General features: G+C 39.2%; 1 protein-coding gene across 2 annotated transcripts in view; it reads left to right on the top strand.

Moving 5' to 3' along the window:
• Positions 1 to 20,449, top strand: part of GNA13 (G protein subunit alpha 13) — a 40,963-nt gene extending 20,514 nt beyond the window's left edge. For both annotated transcript variants that reach the window (XM_077853694.1, XM_077853695.1), the window contains exons 3-4: positions 8,473 to 8,523; positions 14,904 to 20,449. In XM_077853694.1, the coding sequence (XP_077709820.1) occupies positions 8,473 to 8,523; positions 14,904 to 15,476 (624 nt within the window). In that variant the 3' untranslated portion in view covers positions 15,477 to 20,449. The remainder of the gene's footprint in view (positions 1 to 8,472; positions 8,524 to 14,903) is intronic.
• Positions 20,450 to 22,139: the final 1,690 nt, after the last annotated feature.

Here is a 22,139-nt window from a genome sequence, read left to right as displayed (position 1 = left end):
TAGAGGCCTCACTTCTTGTTTTACTTTTGAGAGCAAATGAATTATATTAAAGCGTTTTGAATGAATTACTATAGTATAAGTGTTGCAAAAACCGTTTGCCTTTGAATTTGGAGTTGGATTCCTTAAGGTATATAACCAAGTCTTATCTAAAGTTAATTTCCAAAGCCATTCATGGTCTGCTTTAGTGACAGGATCATTCGTATTCAGAAAAATTCAATTTCATCCGTTCTAAAAATCTCAGTAAAAATTTACCTCTGCTAAGCTATTGAGCAGTGTAATAGGACAAACCAGCATATTCAGATTCTATTTTTTACAAAAATTTATAGAACTGATGACAAGTCCTTGGGAGTGAATTAAATTTATTGTTGACACTTCTGGTTCAGAAACATGATAGACCCCTATGGTTCTTCACACAAAGTACCTAATCATGCAATACGGAATCATTTTTACAGTCTTTCTAAATTTGTCTTTTTTTCTGCTGTGCACATACTTTTACTACCATCAGTTGTAACACATACTGGCATATTGCAATTTAGTTTGTACTGCTTTAGACTTTTCTCAGCTTCTTTGAAAGGATTCTCATCTGTAGTTCTCCCACACAGACTATTCAGACAGGCGAATTTTTCAGTCACTTCAGACTTGGCACTGATTCCTGGAGTAAACAAACACTGAGCAGTGAAGGTAGTCCTTGCTCAACCAGCAAACTGGAACCACTTGGAAATTGACTTTAGTTTCAGTCTCTTTCCATCTTTTACTTTTGCAAAGAAATCCTGCTGTGATGAACTATTCCCTTTCACATTTTGTGATTTCTGTTGTTGTTGTTGCTTTCCTGTGAGTTGGGATTATTTTGAAGAGTGTTTAGTCTGGTAATGTGGACGTGTATTATATTCTCTTAACAGAACCACAATGTCACTGCATAATAAACACAGTGCTTTTCCGTCAAATTTGCTGTATCAAAATTATCCACATGCCATTGTGCCTCAAAAGCAGGACATTTAAAGTCCTCTTTTGCTTTTTGTTTTGATGGGTATATGTTAGTAACATAGTAAAAAAAAAAAAAGTCATGCTATGGCAGTCCCAGTGACGTTGATATTTTCAGGCTATAATTGTGTTAGCGCATTATGTCGTGCAAAGTGAAGAGAGCTCCACACACAGCCTATGTCATGACCGCTCGTGGCTCCTGCGGCGTGGAGGAGCCTTAGTGCATAAATGACTGAGGTCGTGCTCCGATACAGTTTTATTTATGGACACTGAAATTTGAATTTCATATCATTTTCAGATGTCATGAAGTATTCTTTTGATTTTTTCCCCCCAGCCATTTAGAAATGGGCTACATGAAAACAAGCAGTGGGCTGGATTTGGCCCTGGGGGTCATTGTTGGAGGATCCTTGCTCTAGAGTATAGTTACATAAGAAAAATAATCGAATAGCTCTCAACCAGCCTTTCCTTCTGCCACAATAGTAGTTTACTACCACAGCTGTACTTGCATAGATTTTTCCTATAGTTCTGCAATGAGGATACTTTTTAAGATTCTTATTACACATTGCCCTAGTTGCTTTATCTAGAATATGCATGCCTTGCTTTTTAAAAATCTGTATATAAATCCAGCTTAAATTCCACATCCTTTTGAAGTTGTAAATTCTACATGCTGTCCTTTATACATTTTAGCTATGCAGAAGAGAGTATTGGATAAATCTGTCGCTTGTTCAGGAACTGGGCAAATAAACTGCCAAGCTTCTCATACTATGACTACACATTTGTTTAATATAAATTACATCCTAATTTGTGTTCTCAGCTTCTCTGTTACCTTTAAGCTCAGGGCCTCTTATTTTGTTGCAAGCAAAGAAAGAATCCTTATAACACATAATTCTTGTGAATGGGGGAACAACATTGAGGTGATTCCTAGTTTTGACACAACTTACAAAATACAGTTTGTAGAATGAATAGGATTTTTTAATTCAACAGGACACTGGAGCTAATCACCTCTCTCATCTTATTCTTGAGGTAACTTAAAGCTCACTGATACTATTTTGTGTCTAGAACCCAAGCCCACTGGCTGCCATGCCATACCCAGACAGTCAGTACTCTGAACAGAGGAAAAAAGAACCAAGGGATGACATGAAACATCTTATATTTTAAAAGTCATAGGTGTGAAAAGGCTTTTTGCAATTTTATGAAAATTTCTCTTTAGTAACATAAAAAAAAGTGGGGAAGGTAATAACAGAGTCTCAGGTCATAACCAACAAAAAGTGAGTGTTAGGCCCATGATGTGTCTTGTCCAATACATGAAGTTACTTCCATATTAACCAAGAGATTTTAATATATGTGCTGCCGAAGTGGGCACTCTGTATTAACCAAGAGATTAAGCAACATAACTTGAATAATGAGTCACAACAAAAGTGAATTTAAGATTAATAGATGGAGAGATTTAGGGAAAGGAGAATTTAAATTTAAACCAATTGTATAAACTGAAATTGTTGCCTAGAGCAGAACTTCAATGATTATCCATGGAACCATGAAACTTCCTCATTTTATTGACATTAAACTGAGGCCTGGAGAAGTTTAGAAACTTGCCAGACCAGTGTTAGAGAAAGGACTAGAATTCACATCTTTTCCTTGAAGTTAATAATAGACAACTGGAAGACTTTTTGGTCACTTCTGAAGCTATTAGGAAAAAAATATTTGAGGGAAATTTCCCCCTGGGAATTCATACTTCATTCACCAGACATTTTTGGGGAGGAGAGAGAGGAGGCCAGCAGGTGTTGGGTGCCGAACTAGGTACAAAATTTGCCTAAGAGCAGTAAAGCAGGAACAGAAGGTGACCTTCAGAACCTCTTAGGCTAACACAGAACAGAGATTCTAATACTCATTTTCTATGTCTTTCGTAATTATTACTTTTTATAAAGATTTTATTTATTATTTATTCATGAGAAACACACAGAGAGAGAGGCAGAGACACACAGGTAGAGGGAGAAGCAGGCTCCATGAAGGGAGCCTGACATGGGACTCGGAGATCCTGGGACTCGAGGATCATGCCCTGGGCCAAAGGGAAGGCAGGCACTCAACTGCTGAGCCACCCAGGCATCCCTGTCCTTTGTAAGTAGATTGCAAACAACACATATTTTATATTTTTAAATTTGGAATTGTTTTGAGATTATAAAAAGGCAGATTTTCTCTTTTTTTCCTCCAGTAACACCTTCTAAAGCTACTGTGGGAGATTTCTCCTAGGAAAATACTCATCCTTTTATAGCACACACGTTTGCACATGCTCGTGTGTGTGTGTGTGTGTGTGTGTGTGTGTGTGTGTGCGCGTGCACACATGCCTTTGTGTGCATGGGTTTAAATTTGCTTGTTCACATTAGCTTAATTTGGGGGGGAAGCACTGACCTCTTAAGAGAAGGAAACATTAGTTTACAGTCATGCACATTAAAAGGTTCTGAAGCCGTTTTTGTGTCCCACTCTGGATTTTCTGACTAATGGAAGGATCCATAGTATTACCTGTGGTCTAAAATGGTGAATTAACATCATTTTTTATGTTTGGGGAGTTATTTTAACCATGATCTGTTTTTCATAGGAATAATATTTTAAAGTATTTATACTCTGAATAGATACTGGCTGAGTGATAGTGGCATAGTATAATCATTTGGCAATAGGGCACTTTATTTGGGACTTTAAGTACTAGAGATAATCCACACTATCAAATGTGTGGAAATTAATTATAAATATTTTATATAGTCTCAAGTGCACAAAGGACTGTGTAAATTACACCAATGAAGCTTCCTTCGGTAGAATTTGAAATTTAACAACATGCACATGGATATATCACTAATTACTATCATTTAATTTGGGTGAGATTATGAATTCCCAATAAACAGAGGCCTGTAGTAATTTGAACCTAAAAGATCTCAGATACACTCCAAGAGAATGCACTTAAATCAGGATGCATTAAGGAAAAAAACTTTTTTTTTCATATTTTTAACACCAAGAGATGAACAATTAGGAACAATTTTCTTTTCCTTTCTTGAAAAGAGAATATAGTCACTCATTGAGCTACAAAGCTGCCCTTTCCATATTTAAATAGAATAGTTAAAGCATACGTAATACAAATGCATTTTTATAAATCTTTGAGTCCAGATTTGTTCATGGAATTACACATTTTTTGGATTTCAGAAAGATAATACAGTGCATGTGCTGTTTATTATGGAATATCCATTGTTTTGCAGCAAAGCATTTGAATAGTTTTACTAAATAGGAGAAATAAAGACTGTAAAGAAACACATCAGTTCAGGTCAGGTTTTGCTCACAGTTAAGTGCTGGAGGCAAGCTTACCAAAAAACTTGTAGATGAGGGGTTGTCATTTCTTTGCAACCTTCACTCTGTGATCTCCTATTGTAATTTAGCATTTAATGGTGTAAATATGTCATATGTGGCGATTATATTAAAATAATAATAATTATTTGATGAATAGAATATTATTATATTAGTTTACTAAAGCTTATTAAATCATTTCCCTAATGATAGGTGGAAAAATGGACTTACAAACCTTGCTATCATAGGTAGCACTAAGTAAAATATCTTTTTGTTTGTAGCATTTTGTTTATATTGGATAAATTCCTTACAATGGGTAAAAAAAAAAGTTCACTAAAAGTTTCCCTCATACTACTTAAAACTTTCTCAAAACTTTGAATTTGCAAGCTCACTAGAATGAGTATAGCAGCTTCTCTGTACCCTCAGAAACAATGGGTTGGTCATAAGCCTTTATTTTTTTACAGGGGAAAGGGGGAGCTTGCTGCTTTAGACAATGTGCTCATCTTAAGGTGACTTTAACTTTCATTTATCTGGCCATTAGTTAAGATAAACAGCAGTACTAATTGAAATATGTTTTTGTGCAGTTGAACTTATATTGTCAATTTGGATATGGAACCTGTTGTTCTCTGTGGTACACAGAGCCCCATTGCTCTGGGGGGAAGGGGGTCTGAAATGAGAAGCATTGGGGATCACAGCGTGGAGCCTGTCAGAGTTTGCACCTTAGTTTATTACAGACTCATCTGCAAAAGATATCTTCTCTGATCTCGACTTAGTTTATTTTCATCATAATTTCACACTTGTTGGGTAGGAGAGAGTCAGTAGAACCTTTGTGGCAGTGAGTAGTAAGCATCTTGAAAATGTTTAACCTCTTTGCCTTAGTAATTCTTTTGAGATCACTCAGGGCATAATTCAAGAGCACATACAGCTCTACTCAAAGCTATTTATCACAATATTATTTTTTTTTAAATGTTAAAAATGTTTATTAAAAACAATGCAAGTATTCAGCATTAGATCAGCAGTTTTATTTAACTTTTTACATAATAAATACCGGGAATTATTTTGACTATTAAATTTACTTAAGTTATTTAAGTGGAGAAATCAGGACACAAACTTGTTTGTAATTATTTCAACAATGTGAATTATACAAAAAGGCATTGGAGGAAGATGTCCTGAGATGTTAACTGTGATCTTTCCTGAGTGCTGGAGGTGATGGCTATTGCCTCTTCCCTCCTTTGTACCTTTATCTAGTTATCAGTTTCCACAGTGAATTTATATTAAATCTAAAATCAAGGATAAAACCAACACATGCAATATACAACACTACCAGTCAAAAAACACCTTTTTTAGAAATCTAGTTTCGTTTAAGGTATTTGACATTATTACATAAGTATTCAATATACACATTACTGAAAGGTAACAGTTTTGTTAGACTCCTACAGTGACTATCTTTTATCATATTTGTCCAAGAGACTCTAGTGTAACAGAATCATTATTTGTTTGAATTTTACTTTTTAAACACTTTTGGGATGTACAAACAGTCCTGTAAGTAAATGTTGATATTTATAGATTAAGCCCAGATTCCCTTTGACCTATATACCTCGATCAAAACACAAAAATACTAATTTTTTCATTAAAATTCATGATACAATGCAAAAAAAAAAAATCCACACAATGTTGTCCAGATAATCTCTTCATTAATCCAAAATTAATTCCTTGACGATTTTTCCTATCTCCTAAAGATCTTTAGATATTATAAATACAAGTTCCAGGAAAAAAGCAAAATCATCTATCGTTGCTTACAATCGTGAGGAAATCAGCCAGACTCCCCACAGGTGCACAACCTATGTACTTCTCCATGCTCCAAGTGTGTCCCACAGATTGCGGGGGGAGGGGGGGGGGGATTCTTGATACCCTATAAAGAGAGTTGTTAAGTCAACACTCTTTATAATGATACTAAGCTGTTACTCCCCTTCTTCACTGTTCACACTGGCCGGGATGGTGCAGAGAGAACAGCAGAGGTCTGTAAACAGCCAGCACCTTAGCACAGGTCCAGGCATCGGCCCCACACAGAGTTGTGTTCTTCACCACCATGCAGTAGTGGTTATCATTTCACACACACACACCCCCCCCACACACACAGCCACTTAGGATTGTTCCTAAATAAGCATTAAAAATGATTGTTGTAAATCTCGACCTTTGAGTCCCCATGTCTTTCCTATTCTGTGTGGTGGACTCGGAGGTGCACTAAAAGACCCCTGCAGTGTACTGGCAGCAGGATGAAAAGCACTTTTGCAGCTGGTTGGATTGTGAGCCAACTAACCATGTTTTTCATGGAACACCATTTTTTCTTGAGAAACCAACTAACTTATTCAGACTTGAGCATTGGACAGATATTTTGTAGAAGAGAAGTGAAGTTAGCCTATCACTTTAAGGAAAACTTGGGAAAGTATTTGTTGCCATTGATAAAACTTGGGCTTTGAAATGAAAATCCAGAGTTTAGGAAAACTTGAGTTGGTCCACCACTGTGAGCTTGTCAGCTTCCCAATACTTAGGACTTCTATGAGAGATGGAAGAGATGCTCATGATTCTGATGTTATTAATGTAGTATAGTGAAACAGGCCTGTGTTTGGAGGACCTGTATTATTCACCCACCGTGTTCCTCTGATTGGTGCCTGGTGTTACAAAATAGTGGTTGGGTGACAGATCCATTCTAAGTACAGGGTAAACCAGTGAACTTCAATGTCACAAAGTATGAAAAGTTCATTGGTAGGGTTTCTATGACTAAAACTACCCTTGTCAAGTATTGGTATAGTAGCAAACTACTGAAAATATTTTATTAAAATGCTTCCTTTCCAGCTACATTTTTGTAACAGGCCAGATTTTCTGTATATAGCCAGCCAGGACGACCTATAGTAGCAGTTCAAATGCAGAAGCAAATGAGTATCTCACTGTCTTTTATTGAGCTATACTAAAATATGTTACCATGTAATGGGTTTATTATTGATATTTTTAAACAAATTTTAAATAAAATATTTTTAATTACTTAGTTATACTCTCTAATATGATAAATATTAATAGCTATAACATACATAAACAAGGTCTGTTTGGGATCCTCAAGAATCTTAAGATTTTAAGATGTGTAAAGGGATCCTGAGATCAAAATGAATTGAGAACCTCTATAAGGCCTATGACCCAGTTTGGTTCCGAAAGTCACCCCAACTGCAGAAGCAACTGGGCAGTGATGTACCCTGCCCAACCCCTCCCCTGCTCCCTATCCCCAGCCCCAGAGCAGAACCTATAGACGACCAAGATCTTCAGGTGATTTCTCCTATATGTGAAAGAAGCACTACCTTCAGGAAGTTGTAGAAGCAACAGCCATGGGCAGGCGGAGTGCAGGGCCCTGGTGGTAGAAAACAAGCCGGAACCTAAAAACACAGGGAGAACGTCCTGAAAGAGCCCTTCTTGCCCCACGTGGCTCCCCTCTTCTCTGTCCTCTGTTCAAGTAGTTCCTCCTTGGATGTATTCTTATATAGTGTAGATATTCAAAATTAACTGGAAGTCTAATAGATATTGGGGCCCAGAGAGAGTAGGCTGGTCCCTCAGGAAGAGACCCAAGGAGACATGAAGCCTACGGCAGCATTCAAAATCTTCTGGAGCAAAGTGTGTCTGTCCAGACAAGTGCCTCTTACTGAAAGATTTTACGGTGTCCTCACCTCATTTCTGGTTTGCTCTGTCACTAAAGATAACCACCATCAGTGTCAACTTCAGGTAGATAAATGTAGACAATAAAAAAAAAAAGAAAAATGTAGACAGAATCCCCCATAAATTATAGTTGTATGTTTATCTCAAAAGCAGTTTTTACCTTTTATTTAATTACATCTTCCCTTTGGATATCTAGATTGTTCATGTCACTAAGTGTACATGACATCCTGTCAACCAAGAGTGTTACTGGGGGACTGCCTATGGCATTTGTGAAGTTGACCAGGCTGGAGCTCTGGCAGAGGCAGACGCTGTATACGTTCTTAGTGGCGTTAGTTGTACCGTCTGAAATTTGTAACTAAACAAACTGTTTGGATTCAGTGTACGACCAGACAGTTTAATGTAAACTGTTGTAACAAAATCTTCAATTTCTAAGCTCTAATAACTATTTTCTTCTTGTTTTAGGGTGAATCTGTAAAATATTTCCTGGATAACTTGGATAAACTTGGAGAAGCAGTAAGTTTTTGTTTATGTTTATTGCCATTTGAAAGCAGTAGTCAGGATATTAGTTGGGAGGTTTAGAAAAATTATGTATTAAGCTGTTTGCTTCTTCCTCCTTCCTAGTGGCAGTATCCAGACTGTCCCTGCTTCATTTTTTTTTCCCCTCTGTTATCCAGATCTCTGCCATTTCCACGAGGAGTGCCTTATCCACCAATTCATGAACATAAAACTGTTTAGAGAAAGTTTATATTTGAAAATGAGATTGTACATTATCTGTTCTACCTCGGTGTGTGTGTGTGTGTGTGTGTGTGTGTTGGTAAGCAGAAACAGAATACAGTGGGTTGATTGATTTCAAAACCTTTTAGGAAACGCTGTTTTTCAGTTGAGAAAAGGCCTGCTGAAGAGACTCCATGAAGGAGGAGAAGGAGTTGCCCTTGGAAAGAGAGTTGATGATTTTCCTCTTGGCTGGCACTGTGGCTGGCTCTGGCCGCCTGGGCCTGCTGCAGACAGGGCAGCTGCTCTGTGTTCTCGGGGGGTGGACTCAGGCCAAAGACTGGAAGAAAGGTTGCTGTGCTCAGAAAATGTTTGAAAGTCACTGCCCTAAAGTCATTTGTTACCATCTAGATTTACTGAAGCATTATTTGCCTCCTCTTAAAGCAGATTTCTGGTAATACCTTTTAATATAGTCTTACACATTCTTTGAGATTCACTTTAAAAATAAAACTGAAAGAAACATGAAATGAAGAACCCACTGCAAGTAGGAAAGTGACATATTCAAGGACACATGATAATCTACCTTCTTTTTGCAAGTTAACATTTAAATTCCCTTATTTTGGATTTTACTAAATTGCACTTGTCTGCACTTAAGCCAGTGTTTTTTTCTCATGCCTCTTTCCTAGATACTTGTGTTCCAGAAGTTGGGATCTCCATATTAATGGGTTTTTACTCAGTCCACATCATTGAAACTTGGTATTAAGAGTTTATTTCATTGTCTCTTTTCCATCTGGTTAGATTGTGAACCTTACATTATAGGCCCAAGTGGAAAGAGGAAAGCCTTAGTAGGTAAACTAATTTTTAAGAGTTATTTAGGGCAGCCCGGGGGGCTCAGCAGTTTAGTGCCGCCTTCAGCCCAGGGTGTGATCCTAGAGACCCAGGATCAGGTCCCACGTCGGGCTCCCTGCATGGGGCCTGCTTCTCCCTCTGCCTGTGTCTCTGCCTCTCTCTCTCTTTCTGTCTCTCTCATGAATAAATAAATAAGTAAGTATTTTTTAAAAAGGAGTTATTTAACAAAAGGGGGGGGGTTATTTCATATTTTCTAACCCAAACAGTGCTGATTTGACCTGTTCTCAATTTGCCTCTTCTTGTAAGCTTTCCTTGAATGTACCATTCAAATTAGGTCCCTCCTCTTGTGTTCAGTATCAGCCCTTACTTTTTTCAAAAATCATTGCTCTTCTACAGTTGGTTTATTTATTTATACGTTTACTTGTCTTTTACCTGTCTCTTGCCATAAGGTCAAGGACCTCCTGTCTTGATTGTGAAGAGTTTGGTTCTGGATGCCTAGTAACGATGCCTGGAATACAGTAGGCACTTAACAAATAGCTCTTGAATTAATGACTCTAGGCCAACTCTATATTATAATAGTCTTAGGTTGAGAACAATTCTGAGGCCACATCTGTAATAAAATAAAAAATGTGTGGTGATTCAGTTGGTAGGTGTAAAGGAGGGGAGAGTAAACCGGCTGTCACAGATTGGCCATTCATTCTATGCATATCAGACAAGTTCCATGATTGCCTTTGCTTCTCCGTCTCTGATTGAAGTACCAGGGCATTGAAGCCCTGCTGTGTGCCAAGCCCCATGACCCTCTAGGGAGTGGAACTGCACAGGGGTCAAGGATGTGGGCTCTGCAGCCAGACCACTTGGGTCCTGAGCCCAGTTCTTTCACAGACTAGCTCTGTGTGACCATAGGCTTCTCTAAACCGTAATTTCTTCATATCATGGACATAGAAAGAACCTGACCTCAGAGAGTTGTGGGATAATTACATGAAATAAACCCCATGTCTTCATCTGTTCAGGCTGCCATGACAAAACACCATAGACTGGGTGGCTTAAACAACAGACATTTAGTTCTCATAGTTCTGGAGACTGGAAGTCTAAGATGTAAGTACTAGTATGGTTATTTTCTGGCGAGGATTTTCTTCCTGACTTGCAGACTATAGCCTTCTTTCTGTGGCTTTTTCACACGGCTTTGACTCAGTGCATTCACGTGAGGAAACAGAGATCTCTTACTCTTCTTATAAGACCACCAAGATTATCTCATTAGGACCCTACCCTATGACCTCATTTAACCTTAGTTATGTCCTGTAAAAGCCCTTTCCCAAAATACAATCACATTGGGGTTAGCATATGAATTTTGGGGGGACATAGTTCATTCAGTCTGTAACACTCAGTGAGGTATTCAGAATAGTGCTTTGCATGTAGTAAGTGCTCGTTAGCTATTGTGTTCTTTGTTCCCTGTTTTTAAGGAATTCATTGTAGTCAGAGACAAAATTATACATAAAACAAGCAGAGGACAAATAAATGATACCAGTCATGAAGATAAGTATTAGTTCGGGCAGCCCTGGTGGCACAGCGGTTTAGCGCCGCCTGCAGCCCAGGGCGTGATCCTGGAGACCTGGGATCGAGTCCCACATCGGGCTCCCTGCATGGAGCCTGCTTCTCCTTCTGCCTGTGTCTTTGCCTTTCTCTCTCTCTCTCTCTCTCTCTCTCTCTCTCTGTGTCTCTATGAATGGATAAATAAAATCTTAAAAAAAAAAAAAAAACTGTCTTAAAAAAAAAAAAAAGGTAAGTATTAGTTCATAGAATGGAGAGACATATTCTGACCAGGGAAGTTGGAGCTACCCCATAAGAGTAAGTGAATCTAAACTATCTGAAGGATGAGATGAATTTAGATATGTAAAGAGATGCGGCCCACCAAGATGGGAGACAGCTGGATATGTTTAATTTTAGGCACATCCTTCTGACAAAGGACCTGTGACGTTCTTGGCTTTAACTTATAAAACCAGAATTTTAGAAGGCAGTAGCTTGGGTCTGGATACATTGTTTATTGTAGTTGTACAGTTGTGCAAGTGAATGGTCATGTAATGGTACCAAGATGTGCAGCTTTGGCAAGTCTTGATGTGAGGCTCTGTGGTAAGCCTAGACAATGTAGAGCAGAGTCTCCGGTTCCAGAAAACTAGGAGTAAAGAGGTTCATGAAAACCAGTCAGCAAAGTTTGGATCGGATGCAGTGAGCAACCTCCAAGTAAGTTCTAGAGTTATGACGCAGGAGGGTTAGTTTGAGAGTGGCTTAGGGATGGAACCAAGAGATGTGAGACATTCAGGGCAGGGAAATTAGTGAAGAGGTGGTAATCCACACCCAAGATGATAACAGGAATAGCAGAAATAAGGAGAAACAGGATTTGAGATAAAATAGGTAATGCAGAGAAAAGTCCTTAGTCCCCTAGACGGGGGAGTCTTACCGCTGGGATTGTTAATGGAGCAGGAAGTAGAAAGGAGAGCATGCTGGTTGGCTTAGAGGAGTTGGTTAGGAAGAAAATGAGTTTTCTTAATTGAATATGTGTGTTTATGAATAGATTGTCAAGTGCAGAGTGAATGGTGAGCATTTAAAAATGAGAGAGCAGCGGAGGGGGCCCGGCCCGCCTGGGTGGCTCAGTCGGTTAAGCAGTCAGCTCTTGGTTTTGGCTCAGGTCATGCAGGGTCCTGAGATTGAGCTCCACATTGGGCTCTAAGCTAGGTGTGGAGCCTGCTCCCTTCCCCTCCCACTGCCCCCCCAACGGAAAAAATAAAGATAATAAAGAAGATAATAAATAATAAGAGAACCAGGGGATGTGACAGGAGCTCACCCAGCTATCTCGGCATTCTGGATTCCTTCTCTACAGCTAGACTGTGCGGTGCATGCACGGTATGCCGGCCGGCCCAGGAGCACTTCCCTGTTGAGTTCATTTAGGCCTCACAGCCCCCTTGTGAATGTTACTGTCTGTATTTCACCAATGAGGAAGTGGAGATGCACTAGGACTAAAGGACTTGGTCAGGGTCACACGACTAGTATGTGAAGAGCTGGCTCTGGAACTGCCAGTTCTCTACTCCCTGCTTCTGCCAGAGCAGCTAGCAGTTGATTACATTGTACTGGTTTGGGGGCTTCCTAGGAATTAGCCTTAGCTTCCTAACTAGATTGTTAGCTTCTAAGTGAGCAAGAAGAACTTACAATTTTTATGGAATTGGAAAATTAACAACTACCCAGAGCTGGCATGTTTCTGAAGTAGTTGGCACATGTGCACTGCAAATTTGTACTGCGTTTCTGGAAAGCAGTTGGGCTTTAAGTGTCCAGTGTCATCAAAATATTCATAAACTTTGGCTTCCTAATCTTATTTCTGGTTATTTAGTTTAGGAAATCGTCCAAAGAGGGGAGGGGATGGTTACGTGTGTGAGAATTTTAATTGCGGAATTTCTATTAAGCTAAAAAATTGGAAGCAGCCTTAATGAACACTGGTCGGGGGTGTGTATATAAATGACAATACAGGGATCCCTGGGTGGCGCAGCAGTTTGGCGCCTGCCTTTGGCCCAGGGCGCGATCCTGGAGACCTGGGATCGAATCCCACGTCGGGCTCCCGGTGCATGGAGCCTGCTTCTCCCTCTGCCTGTCTCTCTGCCTCTCTCTCTCTCTGTGACTATCATAAAATAAATAAATTAAAAAAAATCTGGTGATAAAAAAAAATGACAATACATTAATCCATTTGACACATTTATTTATACTCCTTTAAAGTGAAATACAACTGTCTCAGTGTGCATAACAGTTCATGATGAAATGTTAAATAAAGTAGGGCAGGCTAAAAATTGTGGATGTGCTGTTTGTAAGTAAAGTAGTTAAGTATGTGAACAGAAGCTAAAAGGAAGCCTGGAAATGCCAGCATGTTTTATGGAGGCCTAGCATTAGTTAATAAATGGTTGTGGATTACATATAACTGAGAACTGCCTACTTTTTTTTAATGCTTAGCTCCATAGAACCATTTTGAAGAAATACTCACATTGTAATGAAATTTCAAAATTATATTACACTATTTGGAAAAGCATAAAATACAGCATTGTTAACAGTCAGCGTTGTTTGAAAATCTTGCCTTGATTTAAAAAAGAAAAAATTGACAATGAGCATTAAAAAGCTCTCCTATTCAGTATTGCCAAAGAGCCAAGTCAAAGTTCTGAAAACACACTAGCCTGAAAAGAAGGAACCAGTTATACTGTATCTGGAAGTATGCTGTCTGGAGTAGCTGGTGACTTCTGAGACTAGCAACTTCTGTCTGTCCAGGGTCTCAAAGCTGACTGGTCCGCTTCACAGAGAAGGGCTCATCTGGTTTTTGCATAAGCTCTCCTCTGGGGCGGCCGGCCCTGTGTGGTCCCCTCCACTTACTTCACAGGCCCAGGCACTGACAGAGTGACTCCTTGTGTCAGAAGTGAGAAGGTGGGAGCACAGCTGCTTGGGCCGGATGCTGGAAGCACACCTAGGAGGCCACCCAAAGTAAATCCAGTACATCGGCTGTAGTAGAAGTGCCGTTTGCCATGCACATGGTGTGGCTGCAGTGATCAAGCGGAGTGACCATTGTGGGAGTTTTTAGTCGTGGAGGTAGGGCACAGGAAAGGGGTGTTTAGAAAGAGCTAGAGAGAGGTAGCCAGAACTGTGCGCCGGGAGGTGGCCTTCACGAATTGGCGCTTCAGCCCTCCTTGCTTTTCACAGAGAGATAAGAAGCAGGTTGGAGGAATGAGTAGGAAGCCCTGGGTCACTCTGGCCGGAGCAGAGGGTGGGTCAGTGAGGAGTAATATTAGGGGTAGAGACACGACAGTAGGCAGGACAATGGGACACCCGAGAGTTAAGACTTCAGTCTGAAGATACTGCAGGAGTGGAAAACATAGAATTTTGAACCAGTCTTTGTACCCCAACATTTTAATGTATCTTTGCATTTTGTAATGAGAATAATAGTGTACTGATGCTTTAATGCAGCCAGAAGTTATTAAAAAGATAAGTTGGTGTGGCGCCTGGGTGTCTCAGCTTAGCATCTGACTTCTGCTCAGGTCATGATCTCTGATCTCAGGGTCCTGGGGTCAGGCCCCGCATCCCTGGCCCTCCGCTCAGCAGGGAGTCTGCTTGTCCCTCGGCCCCTCCCTTTGCTCATGCCCACACATGTGTGTGTGCTCTCTCTTTCTCATGAATAAATTTTTAAAATATTTTTAAAAAAATTAAAGATAAGCTATTTGCATATCCAGTCATTCAACCAGTTAGTAGTTCATCGGAAACGTTAATTACTTCTGGGTTACTGAGTGTAAAGCAGTTTTTTTCTTTTCCAGGATTACATTCCATCGCAACAAGATATTCTGCTTGCCAGAAGACCCACCAAAGGCATTCATGAGTATGACTTTGAAATTAAAAATGTTCCTTTCAAAATGGTTGATGTGGGTGGTCAAAGATCAGAGAGAAAACGATGGTTTGAATGCTTCGACAGCGTGACATCAATACTTTTCCTTGTTTCCTCAAGTGAATTTGACCAGGTGCTTATGGAAGACCGACTGACCAATCGCCTTACAGAATCTCTGAACATTTTTGAAACAATCGTCAATAACCGGGTTTTCAGCAATGTCTCCATAATTCTCTTCTTAAACAAGACAGATTTGCTTGAGGAGAAAGTGCAAATTGTGAGCATCAAAGACTATTTCTTAGAATTTGAAGGGGATCCCCACTGCTTAAGAGACGTCCAAAAATTCCTGGTGGAATGTTTCCGGAACAAACGCCGGGACCAGCAGCAGAAGCCCTTGTACCACCACTTCACCACTGCCATCAACACAGAGAATATCCGCCTCGTGTTCCGTGACGTGAAGGACACCATTCTTCACGACAACCTCAAGCAGCTCATGCTACAGTGATGGACAGAAGACTGGCCATTTTAATCCCTTTTGTCCTCTTGATTGTGTTCTGTTTGTTTTGTTTTTGGAAATAGCAGTTTACAACAGGAATGAGAAAAATCTTGATTCTAAGTTTAGCTTCTTGGAAATCTTAGTCCTCCTCCTGCAGACTTTGGTTTGTGGCTGGCTGAAAGCTGCTGAGTAACAATCGCCGATACCTGTCGATGTTCAGTCTTTGATCTGTTTCACTGTGGCTTCCCTTTGAGGGGGTTCTAGTTTCCTGCCAAGCCTCTGACTAGATAGAGTTCAGGCTTTAGCTTTTTCCACTTCTCAAACTGAATTCTGTAGTGCCAAGTATGGAAGGTGTCTTCGAATCTTTCTTGGTATGAGGTTAAGAATATTCGGTTCTGACACAAGCAAGGTCCCTTTTTTCTGTCCTGTGCACGGCAGCGACACTTGTGCCTCGCTTTACGGTGACCTGTTTTGAAAGGGCTATTGGAAAAAAAGTTTGATCTAAGGACTGGCATTCTGTAGCTTTACACAGATTTAGCCTTCGTGTTTTTTTTAATTGCTTATATAGCGACAGTTGTTTAGTTTTAAAATTTCTGTGGTTTCTGAAGGTAATGTTCTTAGTGTTTTAAAGTTTACATAAGGATTCCTGGTCTGATGCTAATGGAAGTTCACAAATGGTACGGGGCTGAGGGAGGGGAGCAAGAGGGAGCCAATGCCGTACAGAGTGTTTTGATGCAAAGTAATGAGTGAAATATAGTGTGCCCTTTTCATATTTAAATATCATATAATAAATGTGCCATATGTGAAACATTCTGGCCATAGCAGCAGCTATAAAAATTGCAAGTAACTTGATAACAGAGCTTTCTAAATAAACATACTGTTTCCAGGATGTTACGTGCTTTATGCTCAGACTTGTATGTCCTGTCTTGGAAGATTCGGGTCCTCACTGCAGAGAATCACTGTTGTACCATCACAGAACATCTTTCTTTTGCTCTCCTGTTTATTCCCATCAACTCCAACTGTGGCATATATGGGAGTTTTTATTTGGAGCTTGCCAAGGTCAATGTTTTCCTGTCAGATGACTCAAGAAGGCATTGTTTGAGATTTGTGTTCATTCTTGGTGTGTCTCTAAAACATACACCTACATGTTCATATCATTATTGCTTATGAAATTCTAGCTTTATTGAGGTACATTTTGAATGTTTTGGGGATACTTCTAAGAATAAGCAGTAATTTTTTTAGGTCACACCGAAATATGATTGCATTTGACCTCACCACGTATGAAATGAAAGTATACCCTTGCAGCAGCTTTGTGATCTCAGATGTGGTCATGGTGAACTCATCAGAGGGACTGGTTTGCAGTACTGAAAATACTGCCTTGTAGGTTGTGTGTGGTGTTAGACCAGGGCTAGAGAGGCAAATGCCCAAGGCTGGTGACAGTTTGGAAAATCTGACAGCTTTTCTCCTTTTCCTGAAAATTGTGATTAAGACTGTGATACCTGTCACTTTACTGTAGAGCTGTGTTCTCAGGTATTCTGTTGGCTAGAAAGTCCTTAAAAGATTGGTCAACATTATGGATCATGCAGCCTTTCCAAGATGGTGGCTCTTGGTGGGTCTGCAGTCTAGTGTGACAGTAGGACTTTAAAGTGAGCTAACCAGGGATTGTTCGTAACTGTTCTTGACTTTTCTTGCATTTGAAATTCCACCATCATTTTATCCATAGTAACTTTCAGTGTTTTCATGCCTTGGTCATACATGAGCTACAGACACGTAGCCCTGCATCATAATTCAAGTCTTCATAGTATACAGTTCGTGCATGTTTGAATAGTTCTACATCCAGTGCTTCTTGCCAAAAAGAATATAGTGTTTAAATTCACAGAATTAGAATAACTTCAGTGCTAGTGAATGTCTGAATATGCGCACAGTAACATTGGGACTTTTTGCTGGAGAGTCTTTGTGTAAATTTCGCAAATAGTTTAGTTGAATGGCCCAAACCATTGAACTTCAGTGAAGGCTAAAGTAAGTTCCCTGTACAAAGAGCAAACTTGGTCTTATTTAAATTATATTTAAGATCTGTGATATGAACCATAAATCTTGCCTGACAAAGCAGCAATCACCAAGACTACCACCAAGAAATGTTACAACACCAAATAGATATGGTATGATTTTGGGTATTTGCAACTTTCTTAACTGATGTTTGTGATGTCTCAACGTTTTTTTAAAATAAAATCTAGACTATATTTTGAGGCAGCAGATTACTTCTATTTAATGGCAGGCTTGTTTAGACAGTGGAAGTGTGAGGTCTCAGTCTGAAGCCTTTAGCTCCCCATTTTTTACATACTGTATTTAAAACCAATTGAAGGAGTCTTAATACCTGTACTATAAAGACTAGATTCTTTTGAAATACCACTATATGAAGAAGAAAATGAAATTTAGTGAACCAAATTGAAAGGGGGCTCATCACTTTACTATGCCAATATCCCTTCATCTCTAAAACAGTGGTTTAAAGTTCTTTGAAGTGTGTTTGCCTTTTTAAGTCTTAATGGTTATGATTTGGAATAAAATGTGCCTAATTCTCTATTACATTGTGTTCCTAAATCCAAATGTCTTCTCGTTGAATTCATAAGAAATGTCACAAAAGTGTCCTCATTGGCCTTGAAGAAATGTATAAGTATACAGAGTTGCCTTATAAATCAAAGAACACCACAAATTTGGGTCTCTGTTTTTATAGGGAAACGGTTTTGCCAAATGTTTTCTGAAGATCCACATGATATAAGGCTTGCCTCTGCCACTTAAATATAATTTTTTAATGCCCCAAATCATTGCTTCCTGCCAAATACTGTATGAAATCAAAGTCTTAATGTTACTGTCTGGAAAAGGTGCTTGGTAGCTGCAGAGCAACCACAGCCAAAGAAGGTGAGGTCGAATGAAAAAGATCACCCGTTTTTGTTGTTTTCTTTGAAGTTGCACTGGCGTGTGTTTTACATAGTGAAGATCCTCTGGTTAATCTCTCAAGCTGAGGTTGTTTAGGGAAATCCTTTTTCAGTTGGTGGCAGTGGTTGGTTTAAAGTTGAAGGAAGTAAGAGTATGTTAATACCAGAAATGATTAGAAGTATTGATTTAGATGCAACAGAAATGATTATGCCCTGTCATTTTCTTAAAGAGAGAATGAGTAAATCTTAACTCCCAGTGTGTATCCAAGTACGTGTATTTATGCTTTTGATGAAATGTATTCTCAGCCTTAGTACATATATCCGGTTATGCCTTATTTATGTGAAGAATAAAGTGACCAAGTCATGTTCTGTTATGTTCTGAAATTCAAATCACTATTTGAGAAGGCCTCAAATTGGTGCTTTCATTATGTAATGATTCATTTAGACAAAACCCCAAACCAAGCCATTTGAAACAAGTTTCTCTCCGTTGCAATTTGTAGCAATGTTATTTCTGTATATGTAAAATAAGAAGGCTAAGGATCAGTGTTAACTCTTAATTTCTTGTTTGAATCCATGAAATCATGCCTGTAAAGCTCAGTCAAACATTTGTAACAAACTCCCCAATAAATCTAGAGAAAGTTTGCTCTGTTACCTTTTTATTGCTATTAATTTTCTTGAGGGAATCAAGAACAGAAATTTTGCATGTGTCTTTTTCAGTTGGAAGTTTGACCTAGAACTAGGTCACTTTATGTCATTTCCCATCATTTCATTCGTCGCACATGTTGTGCTGCTTCCCTGTAAGGACTGATTTTCTTTTATTGATAGGATGCAGGCTGGCCTTTCAGCCTAGTAAACATGAAAGGGGGGGGTTGTATGAGAGTGGGTGTGTATGAGTCTCCATGTTCTGAATAAGGCAGAGGTATAATACATACCCATTATTTTATGGTACGAGGTTAGGGCTTAATAAGTTTATAATAGAAATTGAAGTCTAAACCTGGACATTTTAAACAGGTTGGACTTTCTGGCTTTTTCAAGTACCATCAAAGCAATGGTAGCCTTAGGCTGGTAAGTGATTATTAACAGCATTAGAAGTACAGTGTTTGTACCACTAGCATTCTTGTGTCTACTTGAATGTATAGTTAGCATGTAAGTAAATATGTTCATTCTTGTGGCATCCAGGTCTGACCATCCAGTTTCAAATGCCAGAGCTCATATGGAACAAAAAGAGTTAATGATTGGGCAGTATTTTCTGGGTTGATGGGAGATTTGGGGACCTATCCAAATCTGCTGTTGATAAAAAAAATTTCCAGATAGATCAAAGTATGCTAGGACCCACTATGCATACATTTTCAATCTGTGAGTGTGGTGATAGAAATATGCTACTTATTGGGTATCTGATTTGGATTTGTATTTAGAAAGCTTGTTTATAATGTTTCTTGCCATAGTAAGTGATATATTTGTCCTCAGTTATGCCCATTTGATGGTACCAGGGGGGAACAAGGGGGGGGGGGTTAGGGGGTTAATTCCCGGAAAGTATATGTAACAATGCAACAAACTATATACCATTTGCTCTCTCTTTACCTCTTACTTGAAAGCAGAATGGCAAAATGTTTTAAATGGCTTTTCTGTACCACTCTACAGTGATGAGAGCTCATTTACCACAAGAAGCCTTATCAAGAAGTATATTTTGTAACAACCTCACAGATACTGTACCCAACAAAACATGATTTGTATTAGCTTTGTATAAAAAATACTTGTGACTTAGGTTTTTTTATACGTATTAAATCTTTTTATAACTTTCCAGAAACTAAGAAGCAGGTTATCTGATATTGCTGTAAATTTTTTTTTTCCTGTCAGTGCTTTAGTTCAGGATTGGCAATAAATTATTTCTAAAGGAGGTCTGAAAGTGGAAAGAATGGTTTGATTTTATACAATGAATCGCTAGGCATTAAGGCTTTTTACTTTTGTACATATTTTGCAAAAATTTTGCCTCTTGCTATTAATATTTGCTTTGTAAAATTACTGACATTAATAAACATTTATAAACTATTCAATACTACGATGTTATTTAAACCAACAGTTTGATAAATGAAAGTGTAAAGCAGATACTTAGTTAAGCTTGAAAACAAAAGCATAGTGATTTTTAAAAAGCACCGAAATCTCTCTGCACAACTCCAACAATATTTCACCTTCCTATTAAGCTACAAACTTTTCCTTACTAAAAATGGGGATGTGGATCTCATCCAAACAAGCTCCCAGACACTTAATATGTTTGGACGTGGCAATGGGGAAAGGAGGGCTACTCCTTTTTCTCTCTGCTCCTTTTAAGATTGTTCAACCAGCCCGCACTAGTCCTGGTTTGTCGGCCTGCAGGAGTATTGCTGTCGGGTCTATTGTAATTGAAATGGTGATTTAAAAACAAACCCACATATTAACCACTCATTTTTCTTGTTTCAATCAACTATTTTAGATCGTGATTTACAGAAAATTTACAAAGATCATAGAGTTTCTCCGGTATTCCACACCCTTTCAATAGTTGCCCTAATTATCATTACATCTTGCCTTTGTCTGGTACCTTTGTCATAGTGAACCAATACTGAGACTTTATTATTAACTAAAGCTCACACTTTATTCCGATTTCCTTAGTTTTTTCCCTGCTGTCCCTTTCCGTTCCAGAATACATCCAGGACACCAGATCACATTTAATTGTCTCTTCTTCGGCTTCTCTTGGCAGGTTCTCAGATTTTCCTTGGTTTTGATGACCATGGCAGGTTTGAGAAGGAATCCTGGGTGGCTGTTTTGTAAATTGCCTCTCTGTTGGGATCTGTCTCATGTGTTTCTCATGATAGACTCGATTATGTTGTTTGGGGGACCACAGAGGTAAAGCATCATCCTCATCAAATCCTATTAGGCATACCACCCATCTTTTTCCTTTACAGCTTCAGCTAAGTGGGAGGTTCTTAATAACTTTTTTTAAAAGATTTTATTTGTTTATTCATGAGAGACACAGGGAGGCAGAGACATAGGCAGAGAGAAGCAGGCTCACTGCAGGGAGCCTGATATGGGACTCGATCCCAGGACCCTGGGATCATGACCTGAGCTGAAGGCAGATGCTCAACCACTGAACCACCCAGGTGCCCCTGTTAAATAACTTTTGACATGTTCATACCTTTGCTTAAATGGCATATATCCAAAACAGCATGTACTTTCCCAGAGGAGAATGAAGGGCCTTTCCTCACAATCGGGATTGTATAGCTGATTCGGATAAATGTTCCGTGGTGATGGCTGTGCCCCAGAATAATGGGCTCCAGGCCTTAGGGGCAAAAAAGAAATTCTGTTCTGAGGTCTCACCTTGAACATAAATTTCACAGTTGGTCCCAAGAAAAATGGAGATTGAAAAACTTGGACTTAGAAATATCTACAAATCTGTACCTTGAAAACCGGTCGTTAAAGGCTTTCTTTGAGAGATTTAAGATCTTAAAAAATTGACACTAAACTCACTTGAGCATTTAAATCCCCCAAAGAAGTCAAGACATCTTTAAAAAAAAAAAAAAAACTTGGGACACCTGGGTGGCTCAGCAGTTGAGCATCTGCCTTTGGCTCAGGGCGTGATTCTGGAGACCCGGGATCGAGTCCCACATCAGGCTCCCTGCATGGGGCCTGCTTCTCCTTCTGCCTGTGTCTCTGCCTCTCTCTCTGTGTCTCTCATGAATAAGTAGAATCTTTTTTGAAATTAATT

This window comes from Canis aureus, chromosome 16 (assembly GCF_053574225.1).
Source record: "Canis aureus isolate CA01 chromosome 16, VMU_Caureus_v.1.0, whole genome shotgun sequence".
Taxonomy (NCBI): Eukaryota; Metazoa; Chordata; class Mammalia; order Carnivora; family Canidae; genus Canis; species Canis aureus.
The sequence above is the reverse complement of the archived record's forward strand: the minus strand, read 5'-3'. Positions and strand labels throughout refer to the sequence as shown.